Source organism: Lissotriton vulgaris, chromosome 3_1 (assembly GCF_964263255.1).
Source record: "Lissotriton vulgaris chromosome 3_1, aLisVul1.2, whole genome shotgun sequence".
Lineage (NCBI taxonomy): Eukaryota > Metazoa > Chordata > Amphibia > Caudata > Salamandridae > Lissotriton > Lissotriton vulgaris.
Genome location: NC_141689.1, coordinates 473,984,323 through 474,002,788, shown reverse-complemented (window position 1 = coordinate 474,002,788; position 18,466 = coordinate 473,984,323). Strand labels below are relative to the sequence as shown.

General features: G+C 49.9%; 1 protein-coding gene across 2 annotated transcripts in view; it reads right to left on the bottom strand.

Moving 5' to 3' along the window:
- TRAPPC13 (trafficking protein particle complex subunit 13) overlaps positions 1-18,466 on the bottom strand; it is a 373,612-nt gene that overhangs the window by 93,464 nt on the left and 261,682 nt on the right. For both annotated transcript variants that reach the window (XM_086960695.1, XM_086960696.1), the window contains one exon: positions 3,130-3,328. In XM_086960695.1, the coding sequence (XP_086816821.1) occupies positions 3,130-3,328 (199 nt within the window). The remainder of the gene's footprint in view (positions 1-3,129; positions 3,329-18,466) is intronic.

Genomic DNA, 18,466 nt, shown 5'->3' with positions numbered 1-18,466 from the left:
AGGGCTTTGCGAGAAGGTGACTGCGGAGTGGCACCCCGGTGCTCACTACGCATCTGCCGGTCGGAACCAGTTCCAGGGGCGCCAGCCCCTGGCCTGGGGAAAGTCCGGCAGAGGGAGAGGGGTGTAACTACCCCCCTTCCTGGTCCCACCCTTAGGGCAGGACCTAGTCATGTACCCACCCCTTTCTTTAGGATAAAGGCCGGAGCGGGGACCCTTCCAAATTAGATCATCTTTGAATCAAGAACTACTTTCTACGAAAGGACATTCGAGACTCTTCTCAAGATTTCTCCCTTGTGACTAAGGAGTAGTCACCCTGCATCCGCAGGCACCATCTAAGAACTCTGCGGTTTGCTGCAAGTCCTTCCTCAGGAATCCGACGGCCCAGCTCGACGAGAACCGGCTTCCCTGGCACCTCTGACCTCTACCCACGTCATCAGCTTAGCTGTGATCTGTGGGTGCGACGAGACCTCGAGGGACCGGCCATCATCAAAACCTACACGCTTTCTTAACCAGCACGACCATCGAAGCAATTCTCTGGTGAGTGCTCTGGGATCCGAGAAGCCCCGACCCTGAGCTGCTCCAGCACCGAAGTGCAGTCTCCCAGCATCTCCACGATCTGCGTGGGGCCCTTCTGCTCGCCGCTCAGCACGTTGTCTGGTCACTAGCCGCTGGCTTGTGCCCTTCTTTGACGACACCCGACAACCAACGCTGCTGGTCTGGTTGCTCCAGACTGGCCTTTGCTTCCATCTGTGAGAGAAGCACCCCGGACCCTCCTGGTCCACTCAAGACGCCATTTTAGGCCCACCACGTGGCCCTGAAATCTGCCAAGGCTTGTTGCCCCAATCCTGGGCCCAGCGACGCCGACAGCATCAATCTTCGTGGGACAGCTCGCACCTCCATCCTGGTCACCGACAACGCCTCCTGGTCCGTGAGACTGCAGAGCCTAGCGTCGCCCACTCACCTAGTCGAGGTGACGGCCAACCGGTGCCTTCCTGGTACCCTCCGACTACTGGCTAGTAGTACGAACTTGGTCCCCTCTGCTTTCAGGTATCAACGATCTCTGATCCAGGCTTGAATCTCTACGAACTATTCAGCACTGGTCGCCGGCCAGCAACTCCTTTTCTTCCGGCTCGTCAGCGAAGACCCCGACGCCTGTAAGACTTGTGCAGCCGCAGCCCTCGTGGCTAGGTAACTTCGGCATTTCGGTGCCTGCATAGCCTCCTTACTCTAGGGTCCCGAGTCCCTCGCTTCCGACTTGCCTTATCGGGTCCGCCCGAGACCACTAAACTTTCCGTGTCCTCGGACACTTGTTTTAATTGTGCACTTGAAGTATTTTCCTAAGAGTTTTGGTTTGTGCTTAGTACCCTGTCCTCATAAAGAGACCAGGGCTGTTGTGATTCTTAATAAATATTCTGTTTATTTTCATAACACTTGTGTGGTGTCCTTTCACTTGGGGTTCAAGGGGTATGTGATGGTATAATAGCTGGCTTAACACGCCCTCTAGAGTTTAGCCCGAAGACTGTTCGTATCCACGCTACTAGGATAGCTGGTCTAAGGTTGACTTACAACCAATCACCATAAGGGTCGTTTGGAACGATACATAGCAGTCGCTAGAATAGCGAACGCTGCATATCGGGCCAACTTCTCACAGTGACATTTTCCTTGAATACTGTAAATGCATGAGGTAAAAGGGCTCTCAAAGAAACTGGAAGTAGCTCCGGATCCACATCTGGTGGCGCGGAAAGAAAGGAACTGACGTAAGTGCATGGGTATGGTGCCTGTATAGGCTCTGCATGTCATTTTCTGAGCTGCACAGTGTCAGCGCAATGCCACACAGTGCCATCTACAGGCATAAACAGATCCAGTCTGAAACCTGGGGAATATTCAAAAGGCGATGAATCTGCAGCTTGAAGTTTCTATCAGACATTATCGTCAACAATCGGCTCAGTAATCTCCAATAGTCATGCTGCATAAACATCAAAAAAGTCTATGGTGCTTTCTGATCAGAAAAATGGAAGGATGTATCCATTTTTGTGATAGAAGTTGTTTGACTTATTTGGCCCACTACACAATGTCAATGAACATCTTGAAGCAATGCTAATAGTTATTCTGCAAGTAAACACAATCCTTCCCACTGACTAAAGAGTAGCTGTGAAAAATATTTTCTCTGCCACCAGTTGTACAATGAGTAGCTAGTACAAGCGCAGGAGGTGGGATTTTCTTTCCCTTGCTTTTGTCAGATGAACAAAATAAACCATTCAAGGTTTCACTGCATCATAGTTCGAAAATTGTGATTGCAAAGGAGAAGTGTTTGTACATCCTAACAGACGCATCTTTACTCTATTGGATAAGAATGCGAATAATGCCAACAGCAAGTTAAAGTCCTGCGTAACGGCTGTTTTTCTGTGGATGAGACACCACAGCTTACAGTGTAAAACCAGCAAAACAGAGATTTTGCTATTCAGTTACCCACCACCCTCCTGGGATGGAGATTGTCGGCTTTATATGTGAGTAATTTGGGGATTAAATTGGACAATCATATTTCATTAGCACCTCAGGTGTCAGCAGTGGTGAGTGCCTACTTCAGACTTACTTGGAACACAAAAACCACAACGTATTTCACATTTGTAATTAATGCCCTTCAGCTTCCACTATCAAAAACAAAGAAGACAATCTCCTTAATTCAGAGTATCAATTGTTCCCCTTCACAGTTGAACATTTACAAGAACTTGTACTCCTAGATAAGATAATCCTCACACTAACCGATGCAGTGTTCGTCAAGACTTAAGCATGCCCAAGCAAAAGCAAAATTGAAAAGACAGTACTGGAAACACAAAAACAATGACAGATATCTGAAAACAAACCAAATCAACCCACTAGTACCTTTGCAATGGTTTATATCCACTGCAACTTTCTACCAACACACCACAGATAAGCGAGACAGTAAATGTCTAGAAATTAATTTCCATTAGTTAAAACTATCACAAACATCAGGATGGACACACAATGACCATTCGAGAATAAACCATCATCAGGATAGTTGAGTCACTGCACATGGCAGTAATATATCACAAGCAGTTTGAGAAACTAAGGATTGAACACTTAGTTGGAAATAATCTCTAAACGTACCATTCTTTGGAGCTGGCTAGTCTGCAGTCTTCCTCGTTCACCTAGGTTCGTCTTCCATACTATGTCTAATTTTCCAATTACTGTTACACCTTTGATGACACCAGCTTTTTCAGCAAATTCTGGCTTGGGTTTTAGGCAATACAAGTATTGACGAGTATCCAAAGGCTGCAAATATGTCCTTGTACCGAAGGTAGACACACTGTGACAAAGGAAATATATTAATGCGTAAACTGGTAACAGGAAGCACTCCATTTTTTGTCTGTCAGGCATTCTGGTCTAAGACAGTTAGTTGTCCTTCATATTACCAATGTGTAAACAGCTGCACAAAATATCCTCCAAAATAATTTAGTGACTGGCAGTGGCAAATACTGTAGTGAAACAAAAAGAAGCACAAGTACATGGGGGACAATGGCAAGATTGGGACCCACATATCTTCATTAACGAACACAAAATGACGGGGTTGCGTGTGCTTGTGCTTGTAAAATCCAACACGGACACCAGTGGCTCAAATCTTGGGTTCTGGAAATGAGTCTGTCCATATCCATCGCTTAGCACAAGTGTGTGATATATACATGTGTTCATCCTCATCATCTTGACTTCCACACCATATTACTTGAGGGAGTCGGACTTTAGGAACAGAGGGGTTACCTTATTTGTTATGGGCACAGAGTTAAATACAGTGAAATAATAAATATATTATGTTGTAGAACTGTAGTACACAAAATAAAACACCCAAGTGTGAGGTCCAGTATTGGTGAGGGGAAGGGCTTAGCCAGCCATGATGGTGGAGGAGACACTGTAGTGATCTGCAGGCCAGTCCAAGAATCGACAACCACCTGCGCCACAAAACATCTAAAGATGGCGCAATGACACTAACGGTCCCTGATGGACCACAACCAAAGCCCCGGCACAAGCAGATTAGCCCAGCAGATCCAAGCACCCATTGTAGATGCGGGAGCGGACAACATGTCGGAGACCTAACAATAAGGGACCTATAACAGACCGCATAAGCACAGACAGAAGTACGTTGACGGGAGCGATCTCAGCACACCAGCTCCTCTATGGTGCCGTCTGCTTATGGCGGCCCCCGGGGCTCGTACCATGATGCTGGGAGCCTGGCTACACTAAGGTAGTGGGGGCGCGGAGTGGCGGTACGGTGTGCGGGGACTGGGGCTGGACATGAAGGTCTCCTGAGGGAGTGAGGGTTTCCCCCGCTCCCCGCCCCCCCTGAGAGTACGGAAAACAGCAGCGGGCCGGTGATCTGCCTTCCTGACCTCACTCCTGCTGCTTTACGTTCATTGCCCGTGAGGATCCCATTTACGGACGCCTTTTATCTGTTATTATGGCCATTGCTCCCTGTGAGAAGCCTCAGCCCCCTGATGGGGCCGCCTTGCACCCCTCCTCGAGCACAAAAGCAGCCCCACCCCGCCCATTGTCATTCTGTCTGCAGTCTGGGCAGTTAAAGCATGTGGTGGCCTCCTCCTGCCTCGGTGTACAGCAGGGCATTGTGTTAGATGGATAAAACGCCCATGTTGTAACTTGGGAATACAGTTTATAAAAAGAAGCCTGTGAAACAAGTTAAAAAGAACGGGTTATAGTTCTTTCACTATCTCCTCATTTTAGAACTGACGCATTTTCAATTTTATATTCAACAAAGCCATGGTTGCTGCTTTTTTATTTTAAGCAACTAACAACCATTGACAAAGCCAATAGTCCTGACTTTTTGTTGGTATCATGATACTTGCTGTATTACATATCTGGATGCAATGACATAAATCGCATAATACCAGTCGGGTGAAACACTTTGCTAAGCACAGATTTTTAGCTTATGTGTTTTAAGCCATGCCCATAATTACATCGAACACCCCCTTTGAAGAGACCCCCCAGTTTCTTTTATCCCACTTAAAGCCCTGGAAACCATGTCACAGTCACCCCACGACCTGGCACTGTGCATCATGCATGACTTCTAAGTTTTAGTTTTCAGATTGCATATGTGCAGGGACAAAGTGAACCCTCCCCACCCCTTGCTTTAGGAACCACAGTGAGGGTGAAGTTCTTAATGGGCCTCTTCTGTCTACAACTCTGCATACAAAGGCTCAGCTCATAATGTGAAAAGATGGGTGAGTAAATAAGTGAAGGAATGGGTAAATGGCTGGTTGGGTTGGTGAAAGGATTAATGGATGAACGAAAGATAATGAAAGGATGGATTGATAAGTGAGTGAGTGGAAGGATGGATGAGAGAAAAGGTAAATTGATGTATGTATGGGTGGAAGGGTAGATGGATGGACAAAAGGGTGGATGGGTGAGGATGTATGAGTGAAGGGGCAGATGATGGCAGAGTGAATGGGTGGATGGATGAGTGAAAGGATGGAAAAATTGGTGAATTGATAAGTGACAGGGTGAATGGATGGATGAGTGAAAGGGTGGATGTAAGGATTGTTTTTTTTTTTTGTAACACCATTTTTATTGCAGTACCAAAATATTGCGTATACATTACAATGATAAATATTAAATCAATGCAGTGTTGTAATGCACATTTGTCAAACGGACACTATTACACAGCCTGTATGCCCACATCCAGAAGGCCGGGCGGCGACGGCAATATGTCCATCTTCTGCAGCTTCTTCCGATTCACTTTGGCTGAAATCACAGGATGTCGTGGACCGCTTTTGAATTTTCACCCCGCCCCCTCCCCCTATCAACAACCCCCCCGGAACTCCCCAAAACCTCCCCGCGTGGCTGCGCTGCAGTAGAATACTAGAGAATGTAAGTTCCAGTATGTGCAAGAAGAAATGTAACATTCGCTAAGAGTGTGCTCCCGGCGTGCTATTGGGGTCATCTATATCAGAGTCCGTGTCATCACCCTCCTCCTCTCCAGTACCATCTCGGAGTGCCTGCACTAGTACCTCCCACGCTGTCGCCCTTTCCAAGGCCTTCTCATCCCCAGCCCTTCTAGCCAGTTGGTATCGCAAGGTGCTTTCACTCACCGCCCACTTCAGACACTCATTGTACCAACGCTTATACGTGGGCCCCCTCTTGGACTTCCAATTCCTGGTGATTTCCCTCTTCGCCAATATCAACCCCATATCTATAAACTTGCTGGTCGTCTTATTTTTAGGCGTGTGAGGAAACCAGTGCAGCACCCCCACCGCTTTGGTATACTGTAACTCTCTGTCCGTGGCATTGTTCAGTGCCTCCCCAATCTCTCGCCAATAATCCCTCAATTGGGGGCAATCCCATAACATAAGATCCAGATCCGCCTCCAGTGTGTTGCATCTAGGGCAGGCCGCCTGTTCCACCCCAAAGTATTGCTTCAGTTTCCCTGGTGTCAGGTATGCCCTGTGAAGAACGTAGAAGTGTATAATTTGGAATCTGGCGTTTCTCGTGCTCTTCTGCGCCCTCCGCAGCAGCTGGCCCCAGGTGGTATCGGGGATCTCCATTTGGAGGTCCAGTTCCCATTTAGCTTTCACGGCAGTGAGTGGCTGCAGGGTTTCCCTCAGCATTCGGGAATACAGACAGGTCACTGCCTTAAAAGTTCCCGCCACCATCATCGTGTATTGGCAGGCCATAGAAGTGGTAGGTTCCTGCAGCCCCTCGCCCCAGTGTTCCTGCATGGCCCCAATCACTGCCGCATGTAATAGATAGTCCCCCCTGGGTAGGTCGAACCGGTCGAACCGGTCTTGCAGAGCCTGGAACGGAAGCAACACCCCGTCCTCATAGAGGTCGCCCAGCATCTGCAACCCAGCGTCCTCCCAACCCTGCAGTCTCGACCACTCCCCGCCATGAGGTAGGGCCGTGATCATGACTAGCGGAATCTCAGGTGCATACATTTGTTGAATTCCCGCTCGTCTACGCGCCCGGTTCCAGCAAAGCCGAAATGTCTGCTCCTCCACAGACAGGTCTCTGACGAGAAGCCTTTGGTGAAGGGCGATGTATGCAAGCACATGGCGCAGGGTGCCCTCGTCCCTACTTGGCTCCGGGCCTCGGTAGACCCTCGCAATCTCTTGGGTGAAGGATTGCAGCTGTGCCGCCAAATAATAGCACTCAAAGTCAGGAACTGCCATACCCCCCTCATCTTTGGGCCGCAAGAGAGTGTCCAGCGCTATACGTCGCCTACCCGTACCCCAAAGAAACGCTATAACCATCGACCTCAAACGGCGGAAGACGGAACCCGGTATCCACACTGGTAGGGTTCGGAAGTAATACAGCAGCCTTGGAAGCACTACCATCTTCAGCAAGGAGACACGACCCGTCATCGAGAGTGGTAGAGTGGCCCAGAAGTCCATGTTCCCCTTCAGGGCATTGATGCAACGGGTGATATTACCATCCAGCATATCTGCTGTTGTGTGATATACATAAACACCCAGGTAGTGTAGGCAATGAGGCTCCCACCTGAGCTCCCGAGTGGTGAGAGGGCATGGCTCCCCCCGTCGCAACGGGAATAAACAGGATTTGGCCCAGTTGACCTTCAGGCCCGACAACCTCCCGAAAAGCCCAAGAAGTCGCCTCGCCCCCTCCAGTTCCTCATCCGCATTAGCCAAAAACATCAGCAGGTCGTCCGCGTACAGTGAAATGGAGTGCGGTCTGGCCCTATACACCAGTCCCTTATAACAGCGTCCCGATCTGGCTTCGGCTGCGAACGGTTCCATCGCCAACGCGAATAGAAGGGGGGACAGCGAGCATCCCTGTCTGGTGCCACGGCGCACCTGATATTGTCCCGAGATAAGCGAGCCCACTCGAACCCTCGCCGTGGCCGCCTTGTACAGCACCTTGGTCTAGTTAATGTAGTCCTCCCCCAGCCCAAAATGCCTCATCACTCCGTATAAATAGTCCCACTCCAGACTGTCGAACGCTTTCTCAATATCTATGGAGAACACCAAGGGTGTAGTCTCTCCCGATAACCGAGCGCCCAGCAGTGGAGTGAGTCTACGGATGTTGTGCGTGGTGTTCCGTGTAGGGATGAAGCCCGACTGGTCCCTGTGAATCAGGCCAGTCATGTGGGTGAGCAATCTATTAGCTAAAATTTTACTCAGAATCTTATAATCTGTTGTTAGCATGGATAATGGGCGAGAGGAGGAGAGGTCACTGCTCGCTCTGACAGGTTTCAACAAAGGGACCATAAGAGCCTCACACATGGAGTGAGGTAGTCTCCCTCTCGACTTCGCTTCATTATAAACCGATTGCAGCTGCGGGGCTAAGTACTCCAGATATTTACTATAGAACTCTATTGGCAGACCGTCTAGTCCCGGGGTTTTGTTCCGAGCCATCTGCTTCACCGCGCATCCTATTTCCCCTATCGTAATACTGCAGCCTAACTCCTCCTGCTCCTCCGTTTGTTCCAGCCGTGGCAACTGCAGCCCACCGAGAAAGGTTTCAAGCTCCTCCTCCCCACCCACCGGCCCGTTCCTATACAGTCCTTCATAATACGTCCTGAACCTATCCAGGATCCCGGCCTGGGTGTGGCAAAGCCCGCCCCCCCCCACCTCGATGGACACGATTGGATTGTCGCGCCTAAGCGGGTTAGCAAGCCAGGCCAGCATAGTCCTCGCCTTGTCACCCTCCGCATGCGCCCTGGTCAGGTAGACCTTGTGATCGAAACTACGCAGTTGCTCTAACTCCACCGCCATTGCTTCCTTAGCTTTGCCAACCGCATCCTGAAGCTCGGGATGATTTGGGCGCTCCTGTTCCAATCTCCGCAACCCCCTCTCCGCACTTTCAAGATCATCCAACAATGTTTTACGGGCACCCGCAGTGGCCCCAATGCAATGCCCTCGGACCACCACCTTAAACGCATCCCACTCCATCACCCTGGTGGACGTAGTGCCACCATTCTCCTCAAAGTACTGAGCCACTCGCTCACCCAAGGCCTCTCTAAATAACAAATCATCCAGGGTATCCGGTCGCAATCGCCATGTTGGAACACACGAAACATCCACCATCCAGTTCAGGGACAACAACAAAGGGTTGTGGTCAGATAATGTGCGAGCCAGGTACTCCGCACTTCCTACTGCCGTGAGTATGGGAGAAGAGCACAAAAACACATCCAGCCTGACATGTAGGTCGTGTATACTAGAATGAAATGAGTAATCCCTCGTCATGGTGTGCAGTGTTCTCCAAGCATCTCCCAGATCCCAGCTCTACTGCCAATCCAATCTTCGCTTCGCTAATCTATATACTGGGGATGAGTGTAATGGAGGGTGGGACATATCCAATGTGGTGTCTACTACTGAATTAAAGTCCCCACCCATGATTATTGGGCCCGCCAAGTAGCTCGCTAGCTTGCACGAGAGTGTCGTCAGAAAGGCGGGTAAATCTACATTCGGAGCATACACACTACACAGCGACACAACTCGTCCCCTGAGTCTCCCTTCTGAACCCCAGCACGTATCCATATCATGGCGCCTCTTGCAAAGGCCGAGTACGTTGTATTAAACAGCTGTCCCCTCCATCTTCTCTGCAGCGCCACTCCCTCCTGTTTCGTGAGGTGCGTCTCCTGAAGAAAGGCTATGTGTACTCCCCTACGTATTAGATAAGCATGGACCTTGTGTCTACACACCATGGTATGCAGACCCCGCAATTCCAGGTCACACATTTCAAAGCCCCCGTATTAGCCATAACTCCCTGCATCCCCGAACACAACAACGATAGTTTCCAACCATGCGCATATGCCAACACAATACTGAACCCCCCACCCTCTCCCAACAACTGAACCCCACACCCCTCCAACCCCAACCTGAGCCTCCCAAACTACTCTTGGTTCCCACCCCCCCAGGACAGGCCCCGTCCCGATCAGAAGAGAACCCATCCAAACTATCGCAACTGGGCAAACCTCCCTCAAATAAGCACACTACAATCCGCAGTCTCCACTGCGATGACCTTAAGGGCCAGTAGGGCGCGGTCTGATACCAAAGGAGTTGGTCAAACAAGATTAGCCCCGCGTATCCCGCCCCGCAATCCCCCCTGGACCCCTCACGAAACTCCATATTAGTGTTTATCGGCACATGGCATCTACGGGCATGGCATCCCAGTACCAGTTCACCAAGCCGTTCTCAAAAACACTTCTCTCAGGTCTCAATGATCTCTCCCGATGTTTGCAGCGTCACAATAGGGCCTCTGGCACCGCCAAGTTCTGAAAGGTCCGTTTCCGACCCCGTACCCTGCTCCTCAGAGTCCGTGCCTTTTCGGGACTGGCTCCGTACCCTCCCCGAGAGATCAACCACCGCCTGCAGAGCCGCCTTCCTCTCCTCCTCCGTCTGTGACACTGATGGTTTTCCAGACCTGTGTCGGTGTTTCCGAATCCGTTGCGATTTTCTGGTTGGCTGTTTCTTTTGTGCCTCTTCCGCCCTCAATCTGGCCCCATCCGTTCCAGCTTTATAAGTATCCGACCATGCCCAAGCGTCTGCCGAAGTGGTGAAGAAGAGCGTTTTGTCATCCACCACGATTCTCAACTTCGCTGGGAAGAGGAGGGAGTACTTGATGCCCTCCACACGGAGTTCTCGTTTAATCGAGAGGAAACTAGCCCTGAGTTTCTGCGTCTCGAATGTATAATCCGGGAACAGGGTGACCTTATTGTTGCCAACCTGGAAGGGACCTACTTCCCTGGCTCTCTGAAGCAACCAGTCTCGGTCTTTATAATGTAGAAGTTTGATCACCACAGGGCGAGGGGGCAGGCCAGGGGCCGGCGGTCGGGCCGGGACCTGTGGTCCCGCTCCAGCGAGGAGAAGGTAGAGAGCCCCTCTGGTGCCACTTCAGTGCGTAGCCAATGATCGAGGTAGCCCACCATGTCATCGCCCTCTGTTTTTTCCGGAAGGCCTACCAGGCGAACGTTGTTGCGCCTACTCCGGTTTTCAGCGTCCTCCGCTCTCCTCTCCAGAGATTTTATTCTGTCCAGAGCATCCTCCATCCGGCCGTCCAGTGTCTTATGCGCCGGGGCCAGTTCTTGCAGGGTTATCTCCACGCTCTTGACCCTATCCTTAAATTTTATCATGCTCAGCTTTCAGGAGCCCTAGGCCTGTTGCTACCTGGGCAATGTCTTGCTACAGAGCGTCTTTTGTGGCTGCGATAGCCTCCAGGATGCGGTCCTGCATATGTTGTAGATCAGTGTGGCTCTGGTCCGCTCCGTCCATCGTTTCAGGTCCAGACGCTCCGTCCCCCTTCCCTTTCAGCTTCCCCATCGTGGTGTGATCGAGCCAGGGGCAAAAGGAATCCCAACTATCAGCCGTGGGCCTCGGCAGCCCGATCGAGCACTATGTTTGGTCTGCTTCCAATTTCCGTGCAGCCCGTCAGTAGTTCAAGACCCTCCACTCCGGAGAGTTCCCTGTGGCATCAATGACTGGAGATCCGGAACACGCTCAGGTCATCGAACATTGCGCTAGTCCCCCTCACGAGAGGGGTCCGTTTCCTGCAGGCAAAGTGCTGTTGATGGGGCCTCCGTCACCACGGCCGCACACAAAGAGAGTAATGGTCGACTCACGGGGTTGCCACCATTTTAGGTCCTCCTCAACGGACTCCCCTACTCCACCGTCGTATCTTTACCAAGGTGGGAGGAGGGCCACCTCAGCCACCTCACAGGACCAAGGTCGACCTTCCGATCCAACAATCGCCGCTGGTACTGGAGCTCTAAAGGTGTAGATCAGCAGATCTCCTTTGTTCTCTGCGTCACTAGTTCAGGCCTCAGGCCGCCATCCTAGGTCGAAGCTGTCCGTTCCGGTGGCACTTGCTAAGTCCAATTTTCTGGAAGATGAGCGGCCGGAGTTTACAAACCCAGGACGCCGATGCCTCCGTGACGCCTTCAGCCAATGAATCTTCCATTTTCCGTTGGAATTCGTGCAGTTTATCAGGATTATATCTGGGATCAGGCGCGGAGCTCCAGGCTCACGCTGCCTACCTCCTCGGCATCCCTGGATGTAAGGATTGATGAGTGAGTAAAAGGGGGTACATCGACAAAAGGACAGATGAGTGAAGAAGTGAAAGGGTGGATGGATGAGAGAATGGATGGCTGGATGAGTGAAAGGATAGATAAGTAATAGGGTCAATGAATGAATTCATGAATGGATGAGTAGATGGGTGGGTGCAAGGATGGATGGATAAGTGAAAGGGGGATGGAGAGAGAAAGGGAGGATGAACAACTGAAAGGGTGATTGGGTGGAAGGATAAGTGACTGGGTGTGGATGGATGAGTAAGTGAAAGGATGGCTGGATGGGTGCAAGGGTAAATGGCTGGATGGATGAGTGAATAGATGGGTGGAAGAGTGAATGGATGAGTGTACGGATAGATGGGTGAAAGAGTGGATGATGAATAATGAATAGATGAGTGAAAGGGTGGATGGAGGGATGGATGAGTGAAAAGATGGCTGGAAGGATACATGGTGGATAGGTTTGCAAATGGTTGAATATGTTTGGATATAGATGACCACACAGATGGAAGAGCAGAATGAATGGTGAAAGACTGAATGATAGATGAATGAATGATTACACCTTTTGGCATCCATTATCTTAAATAACATTTCCTATACATGGACTTTCATGTTTATATGAGTCGATGTCTCTATATAATGTGTGTGTGATGTAATGCACTCAGACACCCTGCTCTACATACTTAGGATGAGTAACACTATAAAAGAAATTAAATACACATGAGAGACGGTCTATGTGAAGATGAGGGGCGCCATTGGAGGGTGGTAGCAAGGCCAGACTGGTCAGACCGGGCATTGGGTTTTTACATGGGATGCTGGAAAGGGGCGGGCGGTTTTGTAACTGGGGGCTGGCACTGCAAAGTTTCTTGTATATTCAATAGTTTTCAATCAACAATAAAAGTGGTCTCACTTATATTCAGGTGTAGTTCACCATTGTCTGGTGACTAATGTACCTGCTGGAGCGAGATGCGAGTGTTGAATCGTTTATTGTAGCAAGCTGCGGGCATACTGAAAATTGTCTCAACCTAATATAAAGTTATTTTGACATGTACTTAAGTGGTTGTCTATTTATTTACTTATATATTATTGCGCGACCTCCTCTGACGTGTCTGTAAAATCTTTTGTCCTGAAGTTTTGTCCTGAATGTTGACATCCTGTCCTGAAATTTGTCCTAAATTTTGACCCTTTGTCCTGAATTTTTACACTCAGCATCCTAAATTTGCACCCATGCCAGTTGGTCACCCTACACAGAGGGAGAATATCCCTTGCGCTGCCCAACCCCCCCTGCGTGCCCACTGTCCAGGGATGCTACAGGGGCCCAGCTGGACACCGCTGTGCACCCCCCACCCCGGCTGGAGCCACATCTGAGGCCTGCTGCAACGTCTAGGTGACTAGGGAGGAGCCCTCACCTGAGGAATCTGCATCTCGGATAGCTCATCGGCACCAAGATCGAGGTGTGCCCCCCCGGCCTGACAAGACTGAAGGGAGTGAACAGCACTAACATGGGGCTTCGACCAGGGGCACCTCAGTGTGCCCCCCCGTGTAACTGGGCCTGCCGGCGCAGCCCTTCCTCTCTGTCCTCTAGTACTGCTACAAACTCCGGCCACATAAAGGCATCAAATTCATACCCCCTGCCACAGGTCCCTTGAAGCTGACTTCAAACTCCTCCGGGATGACCAATGCAAGATCACTGACAGAGTCACGGATGGCGAGAAGAACCTTGCTGATCTGGAACCCCATGCTAAGGACAACCGCTCCGCCATCAACGACTTACAGGCCTGAGTCACACAATTGAAGAACAGGGCTGAAGACGTGCAGGATGCTCCCGGAGAAGCAATGTTCAGACGTGCAGGGATGCTCCTGGAGAAGCAATGTTCAGACGTGCAGGGATGCTCCTGGACAGTGCTTTAAATGGCCCGGTACTCACCGGTACCGAGTACCGGCACTTCTCATTTTTATCGCTCTGAGTACCGGCACTTCTCTGCTGCCAAGGAGAGTACCGGTAGTCATCAAAGGTAGGTTTATTGTTGCTAGTGCTCACGAGCACGAACGATGCTGTCTGACAACCAAAGCCCCTCTGTAACCCAGGCAAAGCCACCTCTAAACTTTTTGGCAGGGCTCATTTCGCATAATGTCCGGTGATCCCCACCATGCTGTGTGTAATAAATGAGCCACTCTTGTGATTTTGGCACCCTATGATGACCCTCACCACCACCATTTTAATTGATTTTAGTCTGTTCCTTAATGTAGGATGGTCCTGCATTTGCCTGCTTCTCTTCTGTTCAGTAATCTTGCTGTCTTTCAGTGGGAGCTGTTACTGAGTGGAACAGTCTTGCCAAGAGCAGAGCGTGTGGGATGTACATTTGAAGGTGTGCAGTTGTGCAGGAATGTGTATTGTATTGTGCATTGGTGAAAATTATGAGTTCTTACTATTAGCTTTGACCATTCGGTTTTCTGACTTTACCTTGCTTTATGGCAGTGCTAACTATTGCCTTTGACATGCTCTCAAGTCATCTTGCTTCTCAATTCCATCTTGCTTTGGGCCTTTCTGTCCTGCACGAAGCTGCAGAGCTGAAGAGGGCATGTTTTGCTTTTGCTGCACTCGGTGTGCTAGTAGAAACCGGTTCTTATCGGAGGAATGTACAGGCTCCTTCTCGAAGTCATAGCAAAGGCCTGATCAACGGATGCTGTGTCCTTGGCACAGAGTGGTCCAGAATCTGATGGGAAAAGGAGGCGAGGCTTGCTAGAAGCTTCAACCAATGTTTCCACTTGTATTAAAAGGGGGAGCCTCCACTGGTCTGGTGGAAGTGGAAGTTTGGGAGTTTGGATTCCGAGTGAGGGCAGACGTGTCTATCTCGGATTGAACCCTGATTGCTGAGCTCTGATCCCCGGCTGTGTGAAGACTTCCCCCGGCCAGAAGTGGGCAGTGTATGCATCAGGTGATGTATTGAGTTTTGTGATTATTGCGATTGTGATGTGAGCCAGAGGCTGTGATCGTTTGAGGCGTTTTATTTGTGGTGTGGGAGGTGCACATCCAGAGTGATCCTCTACTCTGTATATATATCTTTCTGGTCTCTTGCAGGACGTCCAGTGTATCTTATCTTATATCACTTATTGCTTGTTTTTTAATCAGTATTATAGTTGGCTCAGTTATTGATTCATGCCTTTAGATTATAAGTTTGCTACATATATTTGAATCTAATGCATTTGGTATCTGAGACAGCCTTTGTTTAGAGAGTATTATGTATTAAACCCCAAGCCTTATTCTAAAAGTGATAGTCTTCGCATTTTTTTAAATAAAACTCCTTTTCAAAAGGTGCTGTTTGTTTTATGTTGCAGTCTTGCTGTGCCAGGGGTGGTAAGACATGCTTAAAAGTGTATATTAATCAAAGGTGTAATGATATATTTGCCTCACAGGTGGGAGTGCAGAGATTAGGTGTGGCTTATTGGTGAGAAGCCACATTCAAAACATTGTGTTTGACAGAGCAGGGTCCATTCAGGCCCTGTGTAGTCAATCACATTCACACCATGGTGTGTATGTGTGCACACACTCGAATCCAGGCATCCCGCGGACAGCAGCAATAGCAGCAATTAAGAAAGCCACAGGAGATAAGGGGTGTAAAATGGCCTTTATCCCACCAAAGTCTTTTGAATGAGTGTCTGTCTGCTTTTGTCTGGGTGTTTGCCTGCTTGTTTGAGCATGTTTGTTTGTGTGTGAGTGAGAAAAGCAAGTGAAAGAGGGAGAGAATCCAGACACTAGGAAGGTATTTTAAAGGAAGTTCTGGGAATGCTTGTGTGAGCAATGCTGCTTGTTTCTGTGATTGCGCACTTAAGAATATATAAGTAATCGCCCACATAGAAGTGTCTTAAATGTCTTGTCCTTAGCCCCGCCCCATTATAAGAGTACCTGCACTTATTTTTTCCCATTTAAAGCACTGCTCCCGGAAAAGCAATGTTCAGATGTGCAGGGATGCTCCCGGAGAAGCAATGTTCAGACGTGCAGGGATGCTCCCGGAGAAGCAACGTTCGCCTCCTAGGTATCCCTTCGCCTACCTGGACTCATGGTTTCGATCTTATTCAATCTTTCACTTCCGGCCTCCAAACTCACCGCCTTCTACTCTGTAGAACAAGCGCACCAGGTCCTGGCGAGGCGCCCGCCCCCTGGCTCCCCCCCCCAGGGTTGGATTGGGATTCAAAATCGGCCCAGGCACACTAAAAAAAAAGTGGCCCACATTTGCATATTGCCTTTCCTTAAAACACTGCTTTGGCGAAATTTTATTTAAAAAAAGGGGGGGGGGAATACGAACAAATTCACAGATTCGTTTAAACTGGTGACTGAAAACAAGTGAGGCCACTTTTGCTCAGGCCCCCTGCCTCCCTAGGTATGCATACATTAATGGTTCGGCCTTGAGAGCGAAAGAAAGTGATACCTCTCCCTGTTGCTGAACGGGAGGTAATAAACGTCCATCTGTTTCCAGAAAGGCAACTCAGACACCCACTGGGCCGCTGGCGGCATCCGAGCAACAGCGGCACAGCCCAAATCTGCCCCCCAGGCTGCTACAAAAAGCAGCCCACATCTGGAACTCGGTACCGGCCCCTTTGGCATTGCCCGAGTGCCCGCGTTATGAATCCGACCCTGCCCCCCCACATCTGATGTTGGTTAAACTGCTCCATTTCAGGAAGAGAGACGCAATACACCGTGCGGCCAGACTGGCGGGCTTCTCTGAGTAGGAGAGAAGATTGTCATGTTGTTCCCAGATTACACACGTGCTGTCCAATGCCAGTGATCTGCCGTCTTCGTCAAGTGGCAGTGCAATACTTATTGTTATTGCCCGCCACCCTCAAGATAATCAACAACGGCACCATGTGTTCTTCACAGATCCCAAAGAAGCATGGGACTGGACAGAGCAACAAAGGGGAAGTCAACCAGAGGATCTTATTGAAAGCTTGGAGGATGCACGGGACCTGCGAGGAGACCCTGAAAAAAGTAAAAGAGACAGGGTGGGGCGTGACAGAGACCCCCCCCCCTCCCTGGTCTCGTGTACCAGCTCCCCCAACCTGGAACAGTTCATTGTGGATTGCCGGAGGGCCATTCAGGCAGGGGCGAACTTGAGTTCCCCAACCAGTAGTCCCACACCTGTTCTCCCCCGGGGGAAATAATCCCTCCACTCTAATGACACTTGCGTTGACTTACAACTCCCACAGACGGCAAGTTCCCAGAGACAGCAGACACCCTTATCTAGTCACAAACGGAATCCTCCGCCTTGAACAAATGCCTGCTGTCACACTCCCACTAAGGCGCACTGTATGAGTTTGGTTTGGGCAAATCACTGGTTGTGATGGGCTCTCAGTATTGGGATTTTGTTCCTAGCCAGCTACATAGGTGTTTTTCCGATCATCTCTTCCCACACCATCCTGCCATACAGGGGACGGACAATGCATGGCACCTGAGACATGGGCAGAGCGATTGAATTGCAGGTATCACTCATCATCAGCACACACCACTACAGACAACTCATGGCCTCCGACATAAGATACCATACCCTTAATAGTTGTGGCATGCACACTGCCCGAAAGTGCTATGCTGTTTAACTCTTATATCAAGAGGCAGAAGGCACAGGTATTCTTTTTTACATGAGACACACATAACAGTGAAGGAACTCAACCGCTTGAGCAAGCGTGGGGGGCATATTCTGCGCCACTACATATTCAGCGTAAGTGCAGAGTTCCCCTGGAGCCCCCTTCCAAGAAATCAAGAAAGAGGTGGACAAAGACGGGCAGTATGCCATCTTGGAGGGTAGACTGGATGGCCAGCCAGTCCTCCTGGGTAGTATTTGCACCCCCTAACAAGGAACAGGGAGCATTTTGGGACACAATCTCAGCCACACTTGTCCACCGTATGATATTACTGTGGGTCCTAGAAAGGTATTTTAATTGTGTACCTGATCTAACGCTGGACCGGTCACACCCCCCACTACCTCGGTCTCTGCCACATACACAAGTAGAGCGATTCTGAGCTGGACACATCACTGGTCCTTTGCAGACATGTGGCACGCACACACTACTCTATATCACGGCTCTGCTCCTTTCAGTTCCACACAACCTCTACGTGCACCTGGATCATTTTCTCTGCTCTCCAACAATGGTACCCCTACTTCAGCACACAGACTCCCTAGGCAGGATAATTTCAAACTACGATGCGCACATTATGGATCTCCAATTGGAGCCCCTCCTGCCCCCTACACCAGCTTGAAGGCTACCACAGAATTGCCTCACGGATCAGATGTTCTGGAGAGAGCAGGAAGACTGCATCTAACAGATAGCTGGAGTTCACAGGACCCTCAAAAGGTACAGACCTAAGTAAGACGGCAGACACTGATCCCGCCCTCACCTTGCAGCTGGCGATGTCAGTATTGCTCATAC